The sequence below is a fragment of the Nothoprocta perdicaria genome, unplaced genomic scaffold (assembly GCF_003342845.1).
Source record: "Nothoprocta perdicaria isolate Ctin4 unplaced genomic scaffold, notPer1 scaffold_126, whole genome shotgun sequence".
Classification (NCBI taxonomy): domain Eukaryota; kingdom Metazoa; phylum Chordata; class Aves; order Tinamiformes; family Tinamidae; genus Nothoprocta; species Nothoprocta perdicaria.
In genome coordinates this window covers 273,872-299,831 of record NW_020454383.1, presented here as the reverse complement: position 1 = coordinate 299,831, position 25,960 = coordinate 273,872, and the positions used below count along the sequence as shown (strand labels likewise).

General features: G+C 40.3%; 1 protein-coding gene across 1 annotated transcript in view; it reads left to right on the top strand.

Moving 5' to 3' along the window:
• Nucleotides 1-23,491, top strand: part of LOC112942350 (potassium voltage-gated channel subfamily KQT member 1-like) — a 468,427-nt gene extending 444,936 nt beyond the window's left edge. The window contains exon 16 of the mRNA XM_026033255.1: nucleotides 23,336-23,491. Within this exon, the coding sequence (XP_025889040.1) occupies nucleotides 23,336-23,491 (156 nt within the window). The remainder of the gene's footprint in view (nucleotides 1-23,335) is intronic.
• Nucleotides 23,492-25,960: the final 2,469 nt, after the last annotated feature.

Here is a 25,960-nt window from a genome sequence, read left to right as displayed (position 1 = left end):
TTGGGTCCCGCAGGTGGCTGCGGGCCTTTGTGGCCATGTTCAGGATTAGTCTGGGAGATATGAAGGCACAGGCCTTAGGCCACAAACACTAAACACTAAATCCTCCCCTGTTTTTTCTTATGAGGCTCACTCATTTTAGTTTTAACTTAGAACTCAGCCCTTTATGGGAGCTCAGCCCTTGGCAGAATCAGGCCCACCATCTAACTTTAAAAATGTGTTTTGCTAGCTTTTCACACTCAGTGTGTATGGAAAAAAAAAGAGGGGGGGGTAAAATCCTTCAGTGGGGTAAAATGCAAAAGGAGGCATAATGTGTACCAATTCGGGGGGGAGGGGATTGATTTTTGTTTTGAACATTCAAAAAATAGACTGAACAGGCTGTTTGCCACATGAAACAAAGCTAAACTGGAATATTTTCAGGCCACTAAACTTGGATTTCTTGGATTGACATACTGGATGAGCTACAGCAGATTGGCATAGAAAAGTGAGCAAAATATGCATCTGTCCTGGTGCCAACTTAGACTAGGCTGCCGTTTTGTTTGGTGTCTAGAGAGCTGGTTTTCGTAATTAAACCAGCCTTCAAACCCTTTTTAAATAAAGCTGAAGAAAGGAGGAACTGAAAGGGATTCCTCTTGAGCGTATGCACACTGCTCTAGCAACTCTTGCGCTGTTTTCTGTGCCGTCCCTGGAAATGTTTTCCTTTTTTTAACACTTCCCCAGTTGTGGGCACGCCGCAGTGTGCACAAAGCACAACGCCGCAGATGGGCTGCTGAGAGGAGCCGTCTCACTGTGCTGAGCCACAGAGAGCCCCCCATGTCCGCTCAAGGGGAATTTCTTTCCCCAAATCACAGACACTCCTCTGAATTACCAGAAGTAGCAAGGGGGTGCAGTATCTGGACACCCCACTGCAGCCAGTGGGGCAGCCAGGCCACCTGAATGAAGCCTAAACTGCCCATTCTGCCCTAGAAAAGGGTTGAAGCAGGCAGGGAGGGGCTTGTGGGTTTTTTTGTTTTATTTTGTTTTCTTTTCTTTGTTTTATTTGTTTTTCCTCCCTTGGCATCACAGCCTGCAGTGACTTTCATTATATTCATCTGGTGGAGTATGAATTGAATTCTAAACATTATTCATTTTTCGGAGAATGCAGGTCAAGGGAGAAGATTAAGCTGTATTCAAAATTTCGTTGGGCAAATAAAATGTCATTTTAAATAGTGAACAAAAGTATTAAAACTGTAGCCGATTGTATGGTCAAACCTGGGAGATGACAAAATGATATAGGTGCTTATAAGCTTTCAAAGCATGGGCAGAAACTTTGAAAAGTCAAGTGACTTGTGCTTGCATCCATGGCGGCCAGTAGTGACTTCAAGTGTTCATGGACCCCTCACAACACACTTCTCATAGACTGAAATCCAAGAGTTTTCTACTATTTAAAACATTCACAAAACTTTGCCACAGTGTTCACTTGATTTAATCATAGATACTTCTATTTCAGCTTTTGATTTGCCTTTGTTGCAGAGCTGATAAAAAATGGCAGTTATGCATGGGCAGTTATGGGAGGTGGGAAGGGCTTCCTTATTATTATCTATTTTCTATAAATTTTCTTCCTTTAATAAAACTTGTAACTGACTTTTTTATTTCCTTTTAGAAAAGTTCTCTGTTCAAAAACACATTTTTAGTAAGAGATTTTTAAAAAATCACAAGCTTGAAAATCATGGGGTTAGCTGTGCTTTGTTTTAAAAAGGAAAGCAGGAAATTATGAGTGCATTTTAATTCTCTAAAAAAAAGTTGGTAACTAATACAGTTTAGTCAAGATCATTTAGATGAAAATGTTTCAACTCTTATATTATTTTAGTGTTGTATATATAGAGCAGAGTAATTTACCATTCCCAGTGGCTAGCATACATGAAAAATCTGCAGCAAAGTGAAATGCCTTTAGGTCCTTCGCCAAGGCATATTTAAATAGGGAAAAATTTTGTGAAAATCACTGGATAAATTTCACCATGGTGTTGATTTCCCTACTATTTGGTCTTGAAGAATGTCACTTGACTCATTAAAAATGAAATACAGTTAAAATCAATTTTGAGGTTCAGCAATTCACAGTAATCTGCAAAACTACACACTCTGTTATGGAAGTCAGGATTTGCTTCATGCCATTTTCAACACTTTTTGCCATGTTTGACAGTGGTGGTCACCTTGCCTGGGTTGAACATCAAGCAAATCATCTTACTCTTGCAAGGGCAAATGTTTGAAAATGGTTTTGCCACACGTTTGCATATATTTTGCATTGCCACTTTCTCATAGAACTGTAATTTTAATTTTCCTGCTGGCAAGTTTCCAATTTGGCTTTTTTTTTTTTTTTTAACTGCCTACTCATACAAATCTGCTGCCAAACTCGGGCTCCTATCTCAAAGAGCTGAACTTCCTATGGCTGAAGCAAAAATGGTAGTACTTACTGTGACAGATGACAGAAACATTCACATCTAAGAGGAAGACAGAGTAGCTATGGCATAGAACTTTTGCAAAAATAATAGCTTGTCAAATTTCTGACAGCACTTCAAGTAAGTGCTGCCTATTGTAATCTCCACCCTTAGGAGATTCTCACCCAATCTCTTTTTTTAATCTTTTTTAAAACTGTTATTATTCAAGGCAGAAAATAAAACATTTCCAGCCTCCAGATTGATCAATATCATCCAATGAATCAAAAAAGTACAGAGATAAAACAAGCAATGTGAGGGAGCAAGGATATGTTCAAGAGGAGTCCAGCTCTGCAAGGCTTCTCATACCCATAAGAGAACCAGAAGCTGCTTCAGAAGGTAACACTTCTGCACAGGTGACCATGTTTAGCCATTGATTGTAGAGGGAAACAAGCTACTAAGAGCTACTAAATGCTCTGCTTGGGTTTCTACTGTGGGTTGGGCTGAATCCTGGCTAAGGATTTTATACATGTTTATTAAGTGAGAAGTTTTCAGTACTAGGACTGTCAGAATATAATCTGGGAGATTTTTAGGGCAAATGGTCTCCATGTCTGCCTTCAAAGCCCAGATCAGCTGGAGGAACCCATCCTTCTCCATGGATAGGCTGGTCTAGGTGTTATGGTTATACCAACCACTGTGCAAAGTCATGTGCAAGCATCCATGGCTGCATCAATGTTTCATTAACAGGTGTACTGCCAAGACACTGGCTCTGTGCTGCTGCAAGCCAAAGTGCTCCGCAGTGTCTTGCAGGGTCAGGTGTGAAAGAAAGGAATTGCAGACCTTGCAACATGGGGGATTATCAGCATTCAAGTAACTTTGGACTATGTGAAGGTCAGAAATGGTTCAAAAGTCTGGGTATGAAGAGGGAGGAGCCATTAGAACATCACCTGAATAGGAGCCTATTCTCACAGCAGAGATTTGCTAAAACAAAGATAGTCTGTGGCTGTCCTCCCAGATGCACGGTGATTCTTGCAGACAGGAGCACTCTTCAGCTGAGAGCCCTCATAAACCCTTCTGTTCTACCCTGGCCATTGCTCGCGGTTTCCCAGACACACTTACATCTTGTGACTGTTAAGGAGACCACAGTCTTGTGCAGCTGACCTTCAAAATGAAGGTTTAATTTTGAACCAAGAGACTCCTTGCTGCTTTGGTCTTTTTTTTTTTTTTTCCCTCTCTGAAAGCTCATTTGGTCTGAATGGCCAGCTGTAGGCACAGTGGCTGCTTGTGAGCCTGCAGAGGGTTTGCATTTGTCCCTCACTGCTGGTGCCCCACTTGGTTCAAGAGCAGCTGTCAGGTAGCCACGGCATCTCAATCAGCTCAATGTCACTGGCCTGGGGCCATAGTCCATCCTTTCCCCCGACTCTTGCTTCTTCTTTAGATAGGGCAAGGTAGAACAAAAATTGTTAGAAGCATCGGGAGGGAGGAGTGAGGAAGGACAGACTCATTTCTGAAGGAAATAAGCCTCTGTGTTTCTGTCTTTCCTTTGAATATGCTGGTTGGTTTTAGCAAATGAATGGCAAAGATCCCACAGCTATTAAGTGCCTGTAAGTTTTATAAAAATACCTAGCTGAGCCAAGACAGGAGTCCCTTGTGCTCTGCTCCTCCTACCCCTCTGATATGCACATAAACATGGTTTTGCTATTATTTTGCTCATCAAACTGGCACTGTATTTTTTGGTAAATCATGCGTTTCTCCTCAGAGTATTTGCCAGGATAGCTATTTTCTAATTTATACTCATACAGGGACTCAGCTGAAGGAGGTTTCAGCCGTACCAACATCTACACATTCTGTTCTTATGTTTTCGTACATGGCACAAGAAGACCATGTCTCATAACTTGAGCTCCACTGCTTTATGATATTACAAATAAGTGATTATAATACTCACTCCTGGATCCCTTCACAGCTAAACCACAAAGAATTTTTCATTAATCCCTCCTTGTTTCAGATATTTCCTCATATCTGTACCCTAATAAAAGGGTACAGTAGAAATAAGTAGACTCATGTACTTATAAGAATTAGATATTACAGTTTTCTCACATGAAATATATTTACTCTCATTTTTTATATGCAACTGCTGTGTACAAACAGGAGCTTTTGTGTGTACAACAGCTGTCTGCATTGTGCATGTAACTAAACATTTTGCTCACAGAAAAAAAAAAAAAGTGTTTGGTTTTTTTTTCATAAAATAGCCCAGAGATAACCCATTTCACATAGTAGGGACCATTTATGTTCCCTCAGCAGTCATTTGGCTGGCATTCTTCATTATACCAGGCATCTCAGAATCAGTAACACCTCTTGGCACCAAAAAGCCCCAAACCCAACCAAAACTCTTTTCTTTGATGATCAGTGGGACAACTATAAACTTGTGGGAACGTTTTGATGTCTTGCCAGGAGCAGATAGTTTTTCTTTACTAACTGATCTCTTTGATATTGTATTGGGCTCTGAAGAACTTTTTTTTCCTCTGGATGGCCTTGAGAAAAATAGGTCTTGTTCCTGGACTCTCACAATATGTCCTGCAGGGATTAAAATAAAACTTGTTTATAATCTATTACTTCCTGCATTGAAGGGCTTGCAGAGTCTGCCAGAAAATACTGTACTTTGTTGCTATTGCCACTGTATTTTTTTCATCATAGCAAATTCTCCTAAGGACGGGCAGTAGAATCAATAGCCATGCTTAATGGCAAATCAAGAGATTATCTCAAGTGTAACTTTTTTATATTAATAGGACTAGTTCCCGTTTGCACTATTAAAGACATTCTTCTTGATGACCAAAAAAGTTTTTTGTTGCTCTGATTTTCATGAACTTCTCTCCCTACACACACAAACCCACAAAAACTAGAACTAATGAATTTTTGAAATCTAAAGTACATCAGCTGATGATAACAGCCTTGATCTCAGCCTTGATGGTATACGGTTTGAAAGGATAACAAGAGTAGTCCAAGCCCATTGGCTGCATCAGCAATATGAAATCAACTCTGCTAGAGCCTACAACAAAGAACCAATTCATCACAGATTGGGGTTGGCTATGGCAGTGTCCAAAGGCTTTGAACTTAACAGATGACAACATCTATAAAAGTAGACAAATAAATAATAATAATAAATAAAAAACACCAGTATTTTCATCTTTCTTTCACATTTCTGTGAATGATCAGTCCTGAAACCAATTTTGGATAATGTGAACCATAACCCCTAAAATCTTTAAATGGCTGCTCCCATTCTGTATGATTTCCATGGAGTAGAGAGGGCCAATAATGCAAATTAATTAATTTGCAAGATGAGCTTGATGCAGAAAAATGCTGTTTACTTCATTATGTTTTGAACAGTCCATGGTTACCTCCTGCTTTGATAAACAGCAAAAGCCATATGACACCAGAAAAAAATCTCAAGACCTTTCAGCAACTACTGAAATTAACCTGATGAACCCAACTCTTGCCACGGGCAAGGTAAACAAATTGACCCTATGACTTATACATAACTTTTCCTTGCTTATAAGCAGAGGATCACTGGCGTCAGGAGTTTCAAGAAGAAAACTGAAGCTCTGTTTGCTCACACAACAATTTTCTTTAAAAGTGTAGAATGGAATAGAATGGTATAAGTAATCAGAACAGTGAAGGCATTTCCATTTTAATCTACAAATCTGTCTAATTCACTTTGACTCTGTCTGTACAGCAGAATTTGTCTGGACTTGGCATTCCTGAGTTTAAGCCTTCACAGGCTTACGTGGTGCATAAGTTTAATTGCATAGTTGTGCCAACAACTGCATTAGGTGATGGGCTTTTCTGTGAAGGCACATCCCACAGCCCTGAGCGTTGTACTGAGGTATTTTCCGAGCTATTGTGGGAATCTTGCTTTTCTCCCTTGATCCTTTTGTAGAAGAGTAATAAAGGAGAAAGCTCTGGTTCAACACGTCCTTCCTTCCAGCAGGACCAAGTCGTTCAGGCTATTTAACTTCATATATCTCTTTGGAAATAAGTATTAGGTATGTGGTGGCTGGCCAAATAGTGCTTCAGCTGTACCTTGAGAAGATGCCTCGAGAAGACCTTCTTTGCAAATTGTGCAGGTTGAGACATGACAGAGCAAAGACACTGAGCAGGCTTGATCAGCTGTAGAAAACTCCATTTCCGACTAGTTGTCATGCACCAGGAGCAGTAGAACTGTATTGGCCTTGGTTTGTTCAGCTATGGGTCCAGAAACTGGGGAAGCGTGCTTCAGCCCTTCAGCCCCAGGACACCCCAGGAGTTGAGGACGAGTTGCCGTTGCCCACTAGAATCTGGCATTGCCCTGTATTAGTGGCTAAGTTGTGTAGTGTTGGCGAGCTGCCTCATGTCATGTAGTCATGATGACTTGTGAAGCAGCTTTTGCTATGGTTTGTTGACAGGGTATGCTGCTAACTTAACAGCAGGAAGAGAAAGAATGACTTTTTTGAACTGTTGGAGAGCAGTTGGCAGCACTAGTGAGTCTAATATTTATCTTCTACCAGCTCACAAATTCATGTTGCAAAAAGTAAGGATAATACCAGTTCATTAATGCATGCTTAAGTCTACTTTAAGTGGAGATTCATAAACAGTAATGCAAGATTCTCTGTTAAAGAGCATGATTTCATGGCATTCTAGCATTAATTTATTCATACTACAGAGCATTAATCCCTCTTCTCAGCTATGGGTGCCTATATCCACTGCTCTACGGTAACTGTCCTGACTCCTGCAGCCACAGCTTGAGATAAAAGCACCAGGTTTAATTACACCCTAAACAGGGATGTGAATTTACTCACATAAATGGGCAAATGTAGACCATAGAAACTGCAACAAGGTGGTAGAATGTGCATTCGGCCAACCGAAAAGCTTATGTTCCTCTCTTTTGGGAGCCACTTTGCCTTTTTTTACTAATGTGCCACAGAAAACATCTCACGTGATAAAGAAGGGACAGCTTCTGGGAGAAACAAATTGGCTATCTTGCTGGTTTTCAGGTCTTTGGCTGTGCCAGGTGAGGGATGGAGATGGCTTTCCATACTCACATCTATTCATGTTGGCGCCTAGTCCAGCCTAGCCTATCTGTTTGTTGTACAAAGAGTGGCCAAGGCCTTGGCTCACTGGCCAGGCACCCAGGCATAGCATGGTGCACCTTTGGGTGTTCCAAACCATAACCATGTATAGATTTTTTTTTTCACACTTCCGATTTTTCTCCTGCCTGTGTTTTTGTCATTCTCTTCACACTTTTTTTTTTAATTTTTTTTTAATTATTAGTGTCCTTTAGTTTCTCTAGTCATAGCTAGGTTCAGTCCTTGCAGGCATAATTTTCTCCCCTCTCCTTCTCCTCTTACAAGGAAAAGAGCAGGGAGAAATGCAGCCTTCATAAATCAAAAGGACAAAATGAGCTTTTTCCAAGGTAAATGCAGATGCTTCAGTTATTGTTTCATATAAAATATATATCTTAGACTGTGAGATGTAGGGATTTCATATACTAGGACTACCTTCAAGATTGAATCTTCTCATTGTATACAAAATACATCTAACTGCTGAAAAAAGAGGACTTTTTAAAAAAATGCGTTTCATCATATAATGTTTATATTTGCTTTACATTGTTTTGGACTTACTGACTATTTGGCAGCTGAGACCTTTTAATAGTTCTGTTTTTCTTCTTTTTTTGAAAGCTATAGGGATCCTGTCAGATTGGGGAGGCCCAGATATTGACCTATTGTCTCTACTTGCCAAGTCTGTGTAATTTTCTGAAGAGAATACTTTCTTGAATGCCTCAGCAAGGTTGTTTTAAAAAGAAAAAAAAAAGAAAAAGAAGAAAAGTAAAAGAAAAAAAAACGAAAAGTGGCAGAAGCCCAACACTCAGCGATAACGAACACGTGCAGCTCAGTAAGGGGGTGAGAAGCCCCTTGGTGAGAAACCTTGGTGCAGCCGCAAGGCGATGAGTAACCCCTCACATTGCTGGGCTTTGGCAGTTGAAAGTCATGAGTCAGCCCCCTCCCCCCTCCAAATTATAAGAGGGAGATTGGCTTCAAAGTCCTGAGACTTTAAAAATAATAATACATGTGAGGTTTTCAGTTTTTCCTGCCCTTCAGTTGTTTGGAACCTCTACTATGCCTTCTGCTCATGGTTTCCCATTTCTCTCCCCAACCCTGTGGTCCAGCATAAAGTTATTTAATTTTTTTTAACAGCCAGTTGAGGTTCTCATCTAATCAGTTCACTTTAGGAGTTGGGGCTTAACAAAAAATAAATACCCCAAGCTTGGCAATAAGCTCTGAAAGCTAGCACTGGTGATTGTTGCAATAACAAATTTGGATGTTTATCCAGTGTAGAAAATAGACACAGTGAGAAAACAGACTTCGGTTTCAAGATATAAATCTTCCCATTGTGAGAAATTGCTTCACAGAGATGTTTGTTTTAATTAATAGTCATAGAATGATGAATAATTGGGAGAAAATAACTGGCCCAAACCTTCACCTAAATTCAGGGGGAAAAAAAAGAAAGAAAAAAAAAAGTTAGTCATGACAAGCTTCTTTTTTAAGATCTGCAATTTCCAATTAGCTTCTCGCAAAGCATTTTCATGTAAGAACTTCTAGCTTGACTCCTGAACCCAGTTTTAGACAAATAAGTGTCCTGTTTTTAAATCTGGTCATTCTTTTAGGATCCTGTATATGGATTTTGGAAATCTAAATTCTTTTCTGAGAACTATACATTCTTCTCTTTCATAAATACATATGAGTATACATATGTATTTATATATATATTTATCTCTGCATAAGGCCTGGCTTCTGGTCTTCGTTTAGCAATGAAAATGGCATGTGGGGAGGTTCATGAAAAATAAATCTTTGCAGTTCTCTAGCACCTTTCACCTGAGTATGTCAAAGCAGTTTATATCATGCAGGAATTAAACCACAGAGGGAAGTATTTTTAGCCCTGCTTGACACTTGAGCATTCTATGCTTGACGATAGCTCTTTAGTGGTTAAGTGACTTGTGCAAGGTCAACATTTTGTATGTTGCTGGTTTTGTGACTGTTTGATAGGAAGGACTTCTCTTCTAAAATGGGGACTTGCACTTTGTGGGAAAAGGAAGAGCATATGCAGGTTAGATCTGAGGTTTGGATTTTACCCACAGCTGAATAATTGCATGCCTCGTACTCCTCCTGTTCAACCCTCTATCACCTGCCTCATTCTCCTACCCTCGTTATGGCAATCTGGCTGCGCCAGTCAGTCCTTGCTCTTTATTTCTCCACTCCTTTATGCATCCTACCTCCCTCTGAATTTTCTACCCCAAAGAGTTTTCAGGCTAAATATACTCAATTTTATGTATGAGTGTGAGAAAAACAAAGGGCAATTGTCCTGCCAATGCCTAATCACTGTGCTTACGTGTTTTTTGTCTTTCCCTCATTCTTTATCTAGTTTGTTTATTTGGATTATAAACTCTTCAGGGCAGAGATCCTGCCTCTTCCTTCTGTCTTTACAACCCCTACCACAGCGCAGCCCTAAAGCTGATTGGAGCCCTACACTGCTACCACAGTACAAACAATAATAAATAAAACTAGGACTGTGAAGAGATTATAATTAGAGCTGTGCAAAACTCAGCAGTTTTGGTTTGCATTGATTCCTCCCTGCTGAGTCTACATTGTGTTTTGGATTTGTATGCAAAAAAACTCAAAGCAAAACTCCCAAACTGCCAAGCGTGGCCTGGTTTGGGCTCAAAATCATGCACAACCAGAGTGTTTTAACAGTTCCTCCTTGAAATTATAAATCTGCCAAGGCTCAGTCCAGGTTTACTGAAAGGTTATTGAACCTTTGCAGATTCTGGGTGCCAGCCAAGTTTTTGGTTTCATTACAAAAGTCTCTCTCAGCTCTGCTTAACATACTAATTGCCACACCATGCTGCCCTGTGGCTAACAAGAGGATTTAATCTTCCCCGGCTGTCCACGCAGCTCCACTTACGAATGCCATAGCTAGCTTTAAAATAATATTTCAGATTGCTGTACTCGTCGACAGCATCCAGCTGTTGTGAGTGAACAGAAGAGCGTCCATAGTTTCATACGGAGATATTCGCTTTGCCCCTGGCATAGCACGACAGCCATAAACCCTTCTCTTGCTTTCCCAAATCCCCCTGGGACTGCAGAGCAGAGGAAGTCAAGCAGGAGCAGGCCTGTGGCACAGTGCTTGGAGTAAGAGCTCATGTGATTTCCTCAATTGCCCCTGGAGTATTCCCTTAAAACCTACATGAGTTAGCAAACCTGCCTTAAACCAAGATAATCTGTGCCACACAATTATATTTCTGAATGTCATATCTGTTTCTACAGACAAAAAGAGCTAAGTAGATTTTTTTAAGGTCAGTCGACCACTCGAATACCTATTTAAACATAGTGGCCATGTGCACATGCATATGCACTTATGCACAACATGGCATGGGAGGGGAAATCTGAGTGTTTTCTCACGGCTAAGCAAGTGCATAAATGCTAAAACTGGAGTTAAAAAGGCTTAAAACTGGAGCTAGTAGGAACTTTTACATCAACATGTTTCCCCCCTTCTGACAAATTTTGTGGAAACTGCCAGAGTTTTTATAGGTTTTTTAAGAAAACTCTATGGATAGTTCATATGGAAGTGAACTTTTTAAGAACAAGGAAAACAAGTGAAGATTTGAACCCAGGTGTTTCAGTATTTCCAAAATGCAAAGTTGTGTGTGAATGGGGTGTATTTCACAGTGATTTTGTCTTCTGCAGATTACAGGCAAACAGATCAGGGTCAAATTTAATTTGTAACACATAGCTACTTGTAGCTAGTTTGGATATGCTAGCATTTCAAAGACTTTTCATTTTGAATGTTTTTGTAGGATAGAAAATCTGTTTTCTGAATAACTTTAAAATCTAAAAAAAAGTACTGCCCAGGGACTTTATTTTATGGCAAGGTTCCTCTCCCAGCAGGACCTCTGCAAGGCACAATCCCAGCTATAACACAGCTCCAGGACTGCTCTTTTCCTCTGGGCTACCATGAGCCAGCAGCAGCGCAGAGCAAGAGAGGGATGAATCCTCTATTACTAATACCCTAGATGCTGTTGTCAACTGGTAGCTCACAGGGCTGCACAAGATCACCATCCTGTGCAGTTAAGAAAGCCAAATACAGTGGTCACACAGCCAAAACCAGAGCTTCAGTTCAAGATAATGGTAATTTTTGTTTTACTCTACTGAGTTTGGTGCAAACCTACCGCTACCTATCACAGAGGGGATTTTGAATATGCTTTTAAAACATCAAAGTAAAACGTCTTAAAAACATTAATTAATTAAAGACAGAAAATCTTATTTTATTTCTCACTGACAACTACTTCCATATGATGTTAAATAAGTTTTCTCTGAAGAGGTGAGAAACACTACACAACAAATAATGCAGTCTTTTTTAAATACAGCTTACACCCATATTACATGTTATAGGTTATGTTGAGTAGTAGATCAAAATCACTGTTCATGGTTAGTGAATGTAACGTCTGAGCAAACAGATGAGAAGCTAAAGCAATTAAAACTGCAGGGTCCTGCATAGTTCAAACAGGTAGCCATTTTATTAGTGAATTTTATGTACGAGCCTGAAGAAGATCTCTTTTCCCCTACAGCAGACATTGGTATAAAATCCTCCATGGTTTTCCCATTTTACCTCTAGAACTTCAAAACATCTGGTACTCCAAAGTCTTAATTAAAGTGCAGCACTAGTTGAAATAATTTGACTAAATTCAAGGACAGTGAAATCTCAGCAGGCCATTCCCATATTCCTGCAACTCAAGGTTCATGTTAGTACATGTCCCTTTCTATTGCTGTACTTTTTCTGTGCAATGATATAATACCAAAAGGAGATACGCAAGAGAAAACTGAATGTTTATTCTCCAAACAGGATCTATAATATTCTCCCCTGCAATATTCCTTGGAAGGGATGGCCAAAGAACTGTAAGAATGATAGTAGGTGTAATAGACTAATAGACTTTTTTTTTCCCTTAGTTAACAGTTGCAGTGCCTTGCAACAGAAAAACCATGCAGGTTTCTGCTGACTTAGCGTATGCCTCATGAGGAAGAAATCTATCTGGCAGTTATGGCTTTGCATCTCCCACCCTGTCTCCTGTTGTTTGTAAAAGACACCAGTACTTCTGCCACAGGCTTCTTCATACAGCTGTCCTGGCAATGCCAGCTTTCATAGGTAATCTATCTAGCTCAGCAGAGTTCAAATAAGACACCTCCCTTTCTTTGCTTTAATTAATATTTTATTTGAGTTTCCCCTGGGGATATAGCCCTGCTGAAACACACACAAAAAAAAAGACAAGAAAATGTTTTCAATTTCACAATCTACATTTTGAATTTTGAAAATCTGCTTCACTGAGTCTCCTATTTTCAGTAAGTATTTTAAATACCTATAAAAACCTCTTTAACTACAGAATATATTATGCAAATAGTTCTCCAACTTGGGAAGGAGAAATAAGACAAATAGTCAAATTCATTCTCTCTGTAATCTCTTCTGCAGTTCTGAATCCAGAATATGGTAACTCTATCTGGTTTATGCACTGTTATTTTCTGTCACAGACAGACGCTCCATGTACTGCTTAGACCCTTCCACATGCTGAGCAATCTAAGCTTAAGTCACAAACCATTTCTTGCTAAGTAGTCATTTTTCCCATGTGGTTTATGCCCATGGCTTTGCTGACTTGGGACCAAACATTGCGGCCTAGTGTGACTGATGTACAGACATCCTTAAAGTGAGGTTACTGTGGCTGCAGAATCAAATCAGAGAGTACACAACCCATTCAGTCCTCATTATTTTTTCAAGAATTATTTTAAAATGTGTGTGGCAATACTGTAAATCAGACCTAGTGTATACAAGCAAACTGGGAAAATCCATCAAGTCACAGAGAAGCAAGACAAGCTAAAACCAAAGAGTGCAACAAAGCATATTTGAATTAGCAGGAATCAAGAATTGCTCCACCCTCATTCACTATGTTCTGATAACATTTTAACAACTTTGTTTCTGTGTGTGTAATGCTTCTTATTTAAATACATAGCACCAGTTTCTGTAGCTTCTTCCTCGAATTGTGTTGCATTCATTAAGCAAGGTTTGCAGCGTGCCTCAGGAGATATGACAGTCTGACTCTAGATGTCTGTTCCATGCGGACTTGAAGAGAAGTAAGTGCAGGAATTTCCATTCACATTTTTCAGCACTGCACAGTACAAAGGTATAGGTTTCTCTTTCAAAGGCCCTTATAATGAGTAAGTCTCCATCAAGCTTATTTTATTGCTTTAATCAAAATAGGACATGTGAAAATAAGTGTCCAGCCACAGATTCCCTTGGAATATTGAAAGACATGTTTTGCAGTTGGTTTGAACACAGGTCTGCACATAGACCAGTCTTTAGCTTTGCTAAAGAATTTGGACAACATTGTATTGATAATTCCTTGACAGAGCTGAAAACTATAAGCCCAGATGGTGCCCCTCGCCTCTAGTGACATCCTCTAATCTCAAATCAGATTATTTTGCCTGACAAATTTATTCTTCAGCATGGTCACAGTGCCACATTTCTAGCTCTTCTCTGCCATGCCCATTTCAATTCACAAAATCTCAAGGGTTAAATATGTAAAGCAGCACCACAGAAATAAAAGAAACCAGTCACTGGTCTGAGGGAACAAAAAGCACTTCTTAGGTCCTTTTCCAATAGTGACTAATCTTACATTCTTTTTTTCCATTATAGACTCATTTCCATCCTACAGCCAAAGGTTCAGTCAACATTTTAGATCACCCTTATCTTTTATGGATCTGTGGCTTCTGTTTTGCACCAAGACTCAAACCTACCCAATTCTGTATGATTTCATGTCAGCAAGATAAGAAATAGCAGATTATCTGATGAATGAGATCAACAAATATTGGTGAGGCACATCCAGAAAGTGACTTGTCCTAAAGCAAGAAGTCTATGCTGGGGAGTAGTCTGGAGGCAAGGTTTACCAAGTCCCAGCCTAGTCATACAAGAACTGCCTGGAACTTTTCTAGTATCTACATGTCTCACTATCTAGATCACAATCACTGTAATACCTGTGCTCCTCCCAATAATAACACTCCCTCCCTCTCTCTTTGCTTTTCCTGCCAACTATAGGAAAGGATGGACAGATAATCCGAAGTAAATTTTCTGTGTATGTGAACATGAGGGTCGATGGAGAGCACTTGTATATCAACACTGGCAATGAAGTATATAAACGTCATTCGTCGTATGCAATCTGTCAGCTGTGCTGGGCAATCTTTTTTTTTCTGCCTGGAGGCTGTTAGCTTGACTGGATGTTAGGTCAGCAGATTTGTATTAAGCAAATTCACCCACTGATTTCAGTCTGAGTAAGTAATGTGTGCAACTTAGCTAAGAAAGACACAAAACTTAGCATCCCAAAGTGTCCTCCCCAAAATAGGAACTCTTCAAGCCTAACCAGCCCTAAGGCTAGTGGGATTAGATTTTGTTCTCATGTGAGAGATTGAACAGAGGTCAGAAAGGCAAGTATAAAGGCAAAATAATCAGATCACAAAGAGTTTGGTGACATTTCTTCAAATGTTTAGGTGCGGCACAAATACTAACATCACATTCCTCTACAAATGCCAAGTTTATCACATTGATCTAATGAAAGACTAAGGACACTTTTTTCTCATTGCTCTTCTGGCACTGTTTAAGTATTCAGTGTTACTTTTCCTTGTTTTTCTCTGTCAGATACTATTCAGAGATTTGAAAATAAAAATCACCATCTCAGAGAATAAATTGCAAGGTTGCTTTATTGTGAAATTAAGGTGTGACTCACAGTAGGTGCATATCCACCTTTGAGGCTGGACTAGCTTTGTTATTTCTGCGTGCTGTTTCTTCCCGTGCTGGTTTTGCAGCAGGACTTGCAGCCACACAACATAATGAGCTAAGAAATGGCAGTGCGTCATCCAGGGTGTGGCTGAGCTCCAGTGTCACTGAGAGAGATGGCAAGATTACAGGGAGGATCAGAGAAGGATTTGAGGAGGGTGAAGAATGAAACATCCTGCAAGAACAAAAATAACCGTTTATGTATGTAAACGGGTAGAAAGAGGGTTCTACAAAGTCTGATTTATCTCCCAGGGAAAAATCAGGTGGAGGAAAAAAGGTTGTTTTAGAGCACCGACACATGTGCATATAGCACCCCGACAGCAGCTGCTGCATTAGGAGCAATGTGCTGCTGCACAGTTGCAGCTGCGGGATGCCATCCCTGTGTCCAGTCCAGCAGTGGCACCAGTCAAAATTGTTTCAGCCAGTATCAAGTAGTTCTGTGAGCTGTAGAAATTATGTTGCCCTGTTTCCTGTTGCTCTGTATTTTGTGGTTGATAATCAGAGGCTAATAAGGGGCAACTGCTGAATAAAGCTCTTCCTGTGGTCAGGGCATCCTGTGTGGATTCTCCAGGGTCTGATAATACAGTTCACCTTCCTCTTCTGCCTTTCCTTCAATAAGGCACTTATTTGAATGTCCCTTTTCTGCACAAGAGCCAAGCTTCTAGAAAACTGTACAATCTTTCTATCTGCAATACCTCTGTCTCTGTGTCAAATATCTTTGAAACTGTCCAGCTTATTCCCAAGTTACTGTGGGAACGTATATACAGATGGATGATCAGGTAAGCCTCATTCATTTAGAAAGCCAGGACTCATTTTAAAAAATCACACCTTTACCAAAGCAGTAACATCACCAGCACAATATAACACAATCTCAAACACTTTCCAATCTCAAACACTTTTAGAAACTGAGTGCTGAACTCTTGCAAACTGCCTAGTGATTTAAGCAAATGACATCTTACACCAGAACTGGAGTCCACAAACACAGTTCTTATGGCAGAGATTTATCACTGCAACTGTATCATAGGAAAGATAAAAATACAATGCTCACAAAAAGGGTACCAGCATGAAATACCCCAGGACCAAAGTATGGAGGGATAGATTTTGTGTTTTCATTTAAACAGGAAAGGTAGATGGAAAGCAAAACAATTGAAGCTATACTTAAAATAAAGATTATTATTTTCCAGGCCACCAAAGGTTATAACACCTGACCTAAGAATGGGTGGGGATGTTTGGGATAAAGGAAGGGAGGCCTGGAAAATTGTGGGCTTATCTAGATAAGTTGTATGGAATGAAAATAAACAACCGATATCTGTTAAGGAGTATGTAGAATAAGCCAAACGTGAGAGTCTGGTGGTTTATATATATTTTTTCGTGCTAGTGGAGAATTGGGTCTGCCAGAACAGGCTTCCATGGAAATGGGCTCTCTGTTGCTTTTACTAATGTACCTGTTTATGTGACCTTTAAGGTTAGTGGGAAAAGCTCCCATTGACTTAAGCTGGCCTTTCTGCACTATTTGCATTCTCAGCAGAATGAAGCAAGGAGCTGCAGGGGCTACTGACAGGGCAGGGAGTGCAGGCAGTTGGCTACTAAACACTGGCATACCACAGCGAGATGTTTCCCTGCGTCTGTGCCACCTGGCAACCTTGTTTTGGGATTTAGCGTCGTTTTAGGATCGAGGCCAATTCCAAATCTGTTACAACTCATCCCCCAAACAGTCTGTTAATGGGAGTCTGTTCATGGGAGCCTGTTCATCAAAGTCCTCTGTTGTTGTTGTTGTTGTGGATTTAAGAAGAGAGATAAGATGCCAAGTCCCTACCAACATTAATACTTAAATCATTTCATAAAGGGTGACGTGGTTATCACCAAGGGTCATTCCTCAGGAAAAAAAATAGTGGTGTAGATATTTGTGTGTGTGTGTATTTTAGGAGACACAGAAAGCTTATCCTTAAGATATTGTCTTGAAAATTATTAACTATTCTGGCTTCAGTCCAGCAAAGCACTTAAACATTTGGAGAACTCGTGGAGACTCTTCACATGCTTCAAGTTAGCACGTGCAGAAGTGCTTCGTTGGACCAGACCCACAGATTTCTACACCTTGCACACGAGATGCCTCCACAGGGCAGTGGTGGTCTCTATGGCTGGTGTGACAAATTGCTTCTTACAGGTATCTATTTACAGCAGAACAATATCAACATGCACATTAGCTAGCCACATTAAACAGGAAAAAAAAAAGGTTTCAGTGGCCTCAGCATTTCACTTAAGTGAAATTTCTCTAATGGGCTGGGGGAGAGTGAGGTGGGAGGGAGGGAGTTTTGCACAGATTTTTTTTTCACATACAGTGTTTTGGAGGAAAGATTTCCTATCCCAGAATAAGCAGTCTCTGGGCAGTAATAAATCCTCATGGGGACATGCTAAAAAATAGAGCGATTCCTAAAATAAACAATTCAGATTTTGAACTGTAGGATAGGCTATTAGTATGTTTGAATAATTGGATGTAACTCTAGGCAGAGAGAAGCTACAAGACCAGATGTGTGCACAAAGCTAAACATAAGCTTTGCAGGATCTAATCAAATCAGTCCACCATCTGGTACAAGAAGAGAAATCAGGCAACAGACCTACTTGGCATGAGAGAATGGCACCAATTTCTAGATAACTAGCTTAAGCTAAATCAATATACGTTACATGAGTCAAAAACAGAAGCATCTATAAAATGGATTGCACTGGTTTAAATATTATCTGATTCTACTAAATTAATACCATTTTCTCTTATATACTAATCCTTAGGTAACCCATCAAAGATAAGAAGCTGGGCATAGTCAGAAATAAGTAAATGCAGATAGATTAGCTCCTAGCAGACAAAGGTCACATATGGACTTTTTTTCAACATGAAATACAGCCGATCTATCAGTCTAGCTTTTCCTGAGCATTTGGAACCATCACACCAAGTGCTTATAACTCCATGTTGCAGCAAGAAGAGCTTGCTTTTTCTTAGCTAGTTTTAGAGCCAGGAGCTGCAGCTTAAACTGGAAATTAAGGAAATGGTAATATCTTATGTCTCGGATGTTGTAAGTCTGTGATCTAAGAGGTGGGCTAGAGTAGTAGTGATTGGGGGACTGGGTTTGAGTTCCCAGTGCTGAAGGAAAACTGGGATTGGGATGTTGTGTTCACATGTGCTGGGACAGCACACTAAGGCAGCTCTGGCCTTGCAGATGTTGTGCCAGCTCCATGTAACACCTTGCAAAGAACTTGGAATCATCTTTTTTCCTCCTGATACCTGTTGTGCTTTGGTGTCTCTTGGCCATCTGTCCTCAGGTCTTCAGTTTGCTGAAGGATGAAGTTTGCAGGACTCTAGACATGTGACAGACAACTTTGTGAAGGCTGTACAGCTCAGACAACTGCATGAAGGTTGTACGTTTGGATTGTTCATGCAGAACCTGCAAAGACAGGAGAAGAGCCCAGTCTCAAGAAGGGGACAGCAACTTTATTTGATTTAAAGGGTCTAGTTTTTGATACAAAGCTCTACCTACTTAGCAACAGATGAGCATATTCATGGATTTACTTACAGACTTGCTTCAGACCATCTTTCCTTCTGCTACTCCTTTGGAAACAATTCAAGTCAGGGTCTTGTGCACATAGTTGATTCTGTCTTTCCAAACCTCCAGAAATAACACTAAAAAGAAAGACATAACCTGGGGGGAGAGGGTTGTCTAGTTTAAAATTAGAGGGTTCGGGAGAGATCGTGTGGTTATGCCAACTGAGCTTTCTACACATGCATTTTGTTTATAGAGTGTGCCTACGAAAACATATCAAAAAGCTCTTGGGGGGAGTTGGAAATCTGCCAGCCGGTTGCAAATCCATAAGATGATCCAGGCCTCTCTGCTTCTGCCATTCTTTGAGTCCCCTTCTCCACAAGAGGTTTTTGCAACAGGAACACACTGAGTTAAAACGAGGTATTTAAATAAGGGGCTGGGCACCAGCTTTTAACAAATACAGGTTTAAAAGCAACCACAAATAACAAATACTGAAAGCAAAGCTGGTGCTCATGGTTAAGAGCAAGGGCAGGCTGCGTCCCACTGTTTGCCTGACCCAGGTCCCCTTCATGGCTTGCTGTGACTCACAGAGCCATTTTCTTTGTGTAACAGCTCTGCATGTCACCATGGGATCCAGCCCCTTTCTATGGGGGATGTTATAATGAATATACATTTCAACACTCCTTCGGCACACCTCATAGTCCCAATAATAACAGAGTAATATTTTAAACTGCTTTTGCCATCTCCTTTCTGCAGGGTGGTTGAAAGGATATGAAAGCATTTTAACAATTTTATAGATTGCCTCTAGAGCTCTTTTGTGATGCAGGAGAACAGAAGTTTTGTTGCCATTTGCCTGTGGACAGCTGCCAAACTCACCTGTCTCCAAGGAGCCTGCGAGGGGCATATCACATCTCTCTGGAAACTCTGTGGCTGGCCCAGATGGCTTCTCACTTTACTCAGCTGAGAAATGCGTTGCAAAATTTAACCCTTTACCCGTTTGCTTGCCTGGGTATGTTATTTGACACTGACAGCTTGTCCTGTTTGCAAAAAGACTTAAGGAATGTAGTAGTTGCTTAAATGACAATATAAAATTAGGACTTTCTTCTGTAAAACCTTTACCAATGTGAAAAGTCCTTTAATCCTGCAAGTCATCCTCCTGACTTCAGTCAAGCCTTTACGTTTCCACAGCTCTTGTTTTGTAACCTTGTAACCCTTTAATTGCGGTTGACTAGCCTTCAAAATTGACCCACTTTTATATAGGCTCCCATTTTACAAGGTACTTAAGAACATGTCTCTCCAGCTGAACGTCTACTGGATTACTTGCATGGTGTGTCTGGATCTTGTATGCAAAAGAGAACTAAGGACTAGAAGTGATCTAACACTCCATGCAAACTTCATTTTGCAGGATCCTATTTCTGTTCTCAAAAATGAACATTAAAATGCTTGTGTGTGTCTAGCTGATACAGAAGAACTGTGCAACTTCATTTGTTAATGTTCGGGAAGCATTTGCAGATCTCTGCATGAAAGGCATGATCAAAGTGCAGAATGTCCCATTTCTTCTCTTGTGTACGTGTTGTTTTTCTTTTTTCTCCTCTACAAATGAATATTTACATTCTCCACCCCTCTCCTCTCCTTGAAAGAAACTGCATAAAATTATTCCCTATTATATTTTCTCACTGAGCTGGCAAAATATAGAGAAATACAGCAAGTTTTAATGATATAGAATATATAGGCATAACTTATCTAAGATCAAGCTTGCAAATCAAAATCAACAAAGCCTCACAAAAGAAAGCCCCAAGAGATCTTTCATCTGCCTGACCCCATTTCCTTGCCTACACCTCTTTTACTCTAATGTATTAGTTCTGCTTTAGTTTCTGCTCTGTACAATGTTTCTGCTGAAGAAAGATTCTGTTGAGTCATTACCAGCATCAGCCAAACAGGCTTTTCAAGAACCGAGGAGAAAACAAAGGCTGTGGTTTTTAAATTAGTTCCATGCTACTTAACCCTTAAATTACTAGTGACTTCCAGCTTTCCATCTAAGTCAGTGCTTACCAGCACAAGCATTTGCCCTGCTTTTCTCCATACATTGGAAAACACCTTACACATGTGTCTAGCACTGTGGTGTCACACTCCTTGAAGAGAGAGCTGTTGAGGAAAATATTATTATTGCTCTGTTTTTTCCTTTAAGTCAAGCTCCACTCTTCAGTGAAGAACTTTGATGATATCAGCAGGGAAGCAGAGCAATGTAGAAAAAGGGAAAATGGCAATAAGGGGGAGAAAAATGAGGCAGGTGCAATGTCTCCATGCCCTTTCACTGTCATAGGACCAAGAAATGAGAACAGGACTGCTTTCTGTCCATAGCCATAGTAGAGAGAGAGTAAGACCTGCCCTGACAGACTCATCCACGCTCATCTTCATAGCTCATTAAACAAGAGAAAGCCGGGGGCCACTACTGGTGTGGGATAACGCTGGTTATGAGGTGACTAGACCTCTGACAGCCTGTTCAGAGTTGTTCTGAACTGAAGACTGTGAATACACACACACATACCTATATATGAGATGCTTTTAGACTGTGACTCCTCATACACTAGGATAGGCATTGATGGTCACAGTCACAGCCAGTGCTATAGGAAATGGCCCTGATTCTCCAACATGTGCACATATTGCCCACCCTGCCCTTGTTACCACATAGTGTCCACTCTATCCTGAATGCATAGTCAAAAGTACATAGGCAGAAACCATAGTGGAGAGCTGCACTGTTTAAGCCATGCCAAAAATAATTCCTCTTTATTGCTTGAAAATACTATCTAAGATAACCCACACCCTTAGGTCATCCACACTGATCAGACCCAGGGAGAGGGACTTTTCTACTAGAACACAGTAGTAATGAAAACAAAATTGAAAACTTGTTTTCAAGAGAGAAAAGATTTTGAAAGAGAGACAAGCACATGTGTTTCCCTTCATGAAGCAGAAGTACTTCACTCCTCCTTTCCCCAGCCAGCAGAAGGTTGTATCTCAGAGAGAACAATGGCAACCAAAATGATATAGCTTGAATAAGCATCTCGTACCTTGAGATTTGAGGGCCCCTAGGAGAGCAGATTTTTGGATTAAGAGAAGGTAGAGGAGGGAAAAGTGGATAAGGTGATCGTTTTTTCCTTGCTTTTTGAAGCAATCTCAGCCTGCTAAACTTTCAATCCACGCTGCCAGTGGTTATTTCCAAAGTTATCTTTGCACAGAAAAAGGCTAGAACCCCTCACTTTGTCTCTCTCTCTTTAGTGAAAGCTCAGTTTAGATCTGATATCACTTTAAAAGGCTTGCTATCAAAGTTTATTAGACCCACTGGGACAGATCAGAGTTTGCAGAGGCTCAGACTTTCACAGCAGATAACTGAAAAGTGAACCATCCAATGTTCTTAAAAATACTCATTTTTCTTGAGCTCATCTATTACACAAAGTGGCACTGTATTCAAGCATTATTATGAGCAATCCCAGTTGCTTACGTGATGCTGCCCACGTTTTTGCCTTTACAGCAGACTACAGCAGTCAACACTCAGCAACTCGTCTTCCTGACTGACGCAGTGTTGAACAAGATGCCATTTTGCAGTGGGTGAAAGCCCTGCTACAACAATGGAATAATGTCTGCTTAGTCTCCCTTGACAGAAGTTAGGATTTGTTTTTAAATTGTAGAAGAGATGAGATACCTAGCATCCTTCTTAAAAAAAAATAGTAATAGTAATAATGGCAACTAACGATAACAATAAGTATTTCTCTGACTAGAGAATATGCATGAGAAATTTCACCCTTAAAGCAACAAAATGAGAAGAGTTTAGCCTGTCAATGTTCTTATAGAAAGGGTGTTCTTTTCTAATGAAGTCATTGGTGTTAACAATGTGGTTTTTAGTAGGCCATCCTTCTATCATTGCATGGGAATAAACATCATATCTGGTAGGATCTCTGGCAATAACATGTATCACAGAGGAATTTATTTACAGTGTGAAGGGAGGGGAGTTGTTTAGTTTCCCAAGACAGTAATGGAAAGCATGATGTCCTAAAGCTGAGGGTGGTGAAGTTTGGGGAGAGGTAATGGGAAAAAATATTCATGATAAAACAAAGAGTGAAACAGAGTCTTGGAACAGATGTTTGCAGCATGCATCATCACTGAGAGAAGTTGGCAGCACTGGAAAATGTTGAGAGACAAAATGGCTGACTCCAAGGGTCAGTGCTGGGGCCAGCAATCTCCTGTCCTTCTGGAGTCACTTAGTACTATTTTACATCCTTCCTGGTGACTTCACAGTACTCCTTGACCTTGCCACTAGCTAATGCAAAGGGTCTGATAAAACTTGAATGACTTGTGATGCTCAAGACCTGAAGATGCCAATGCCAACTGCAAAGGTTTGTCCCTCCTGTATCTCCTAAACTTTTCACCAGTTAATGTCTTTCACAAGAAGCATGCACAACCACTTGACTGCTCATCTGCTTTATAATTCCTTAACAGGTCATGCAGATGGACCAGAAGCTAGATGACATCCTTAATGCGCTCCAGGTTCAGCTTGGGGATCAGCCACGGACACAGATGTCAGGGCCAGCCACCCCACCTGTCAGACAGTTACAGACAGCCTTGGATTCCACTCCCAGCAACCAGAAAAATTAAAAGCAAGAGGACAACCACAGGCCACACTCTCATCCTTTTAGGTCGAGTTATTTTTAACCCTTGCTGTCTCAGGATCAGATGTGTTGTTGGTGAAATGAACTATTCTGCTGTAGTAGATTAAATAAAAATGAGAAGAAACTGCAAAAGAAAAAAGCCAGTTACACAGTTACACCTCTAAGAGAGCACATAAGTTTTGCACCTGCTTTGTTAGATAAGTTATGCCAGCCTGTGGAATTTCAATGCTGCCACTCCATTTAGACAGACTGCAAATGCACAGAGCACTCCATTAAGGTAAGCATCCAAGCAAGGGTGCTTGGATGACCCCTTTGTGGGTGGAAAGGGAAAAGGACTGCTTTTTTGGCATTTGATTGCTAAGTTTAATGCTCACAGCATGCCCAACAGGGAGAAAAGAGCCAGCATTCGAACATGAAACAAATGGAAATCAGTGAACAGGAAAATTAAACAGCATGTTTTGACTTCTACCAAGCAGTGAGGATCATAAGAAGGGCAGATTTATATGCTAGTGCGAATGACAAAGTAAAGACAACAGGCTACTGATTAAGAATATGGAAGTGTACACAGGCTGGTTGACATATGAAAGACTGAAGTGAAGGCTTCAGCTAATTAAAGAAAAGGATTGCAAATGCGATGAGATGCATGTTGGAACAGACAGACGAGAGAGATAGTATCTGCGTAGGTTTACTGCACAAGAACCCTGTAATAGCTATCAGCTACACTGATGACTATTATGCAAAATGTTCTCAAGGCTCTACCTTTATTCAGCAGTGGTTGTTGACTCCAATTGCCTGAATTTGAAAACACAAGAAACCTATATGGTAATTGACTGCAAAAGTATTTGTAAAGCTCTGTTCAAGTCACTAACACAGTGCTTCAGGAGGGCTGCAGCTGTGATTGAGACTGGCAGGATTTCTTAAAGAAAACAAAAATGCACATACTGTTGATGAAAGCTAATCACTGTTTAAATAAACTGCTACATCTAATTTAAAATGCTAGATTTTTTTTTCCTGGTAATTTGGCAGTTAATCAAGTGCATATGCTGGCTTATACATTGTCACTGTCACTGTGAAATGGATTTTAACCTGGCACTCCAGAAGGGGAACGATGCAACACTGTTGCTAAATATGTAAATAATAAACCAAAGTAAAAAGGGCGCAGTGTTATTTACTCAAGTCTTTTTAATATATTTGCATAACCAAGCCTTTGAATGAACAGGAGGCTACAGAGCAAAGACCTGACTCCTGGGAAATCCTAAATATATTCTATTCCCACTCATATCCATGGAAGCAAATCCTGCACTGCATTTAAAAGCAACTTGAAAGACTGGTCCCTTAATAAGCATTTATTTGGACCAATGACGGGTCCATTTCAATGTAATCAAATTAGCTTCTAACTATTACCTGTCCCTTTAAAACTCTTTCCCAGGTTTGTGTGTCTGGGAATTCAAGCTTGGAAAGAGCACAATGAGACTGATTCCAATCTTTAGATTGCAGGCGCGTCTTAGACAGAATATTAATGATGTGTGAGAGGCAATAAAAAAAAAAAAAAGCAATGTGGTTTTAATTAAATCAGCTGACAAGCTGCCGTTCCATCTTGTCTGATTACTACAGAGTTACTGAACATGACCAAATACAGCATATAACATGGGAAAATGGTAAATAATGAGTGTCAGAGCACTGAGTTGCTTCTGGCTTTCAGACAGGGCAATGAGTTTTATCAGTGGTCCATCATATAACTCCACTGATTCTGGCTGCTCATGGTTAAATGGGAGACTGGACACTGAGAAAGTTTAGCATTTCATTACTAATAGGAAGAAAATTTCCCTCAACATCCCTTTTCCACAAAGACTCAGAAGACAACCTATTCTGTGTTGAGAGGAAGCACTGAGGGACTTCTATAGCCAAGGCAAGGTAACATTTCTGTCTAGTATACAGCAGGCATTTGTGTTACTGGTGTGAGCGGTCAATGTCTTGTGGACCAGTTAATGCAAGAGTATTTTACTTACTAATGACTCTCAATACTAGTGTTAAGGCACTCTACACCTCTAAAGACATGCCATTCCTCTCAGAGGTATTATAGTTTCTACAGAGCCTAGAAAACAAACTGAATGTTCTCCTCAGAAGATTCAGCTAAACAAAATTTGAGTAGTGTCAGCTACAGAGAATGTGAGAAGGTATGAGTGGGTGATGGTGGAAAAGATAATGAGGCCCATTGTGGTCACTCCAGAAAAACAAGGTGTGCAAGTGTGTGTGTGTGTGTGTGTATACATGTGAATTAAATTAAAAAAAAAAAAAAGTCAAAGCCCCACAGAAAGTCTTTAGTGAAGCTTGAGTCTCTAAGGGTCTGAAAATCCAGCAGTGCTGGCCGGTCCCTCACTTTATGGCTGACAACCATGAACACTGCTGTGTGGCGTAACCTGTTCAGACAGCACCTGCACTGCATGAGGGCAAC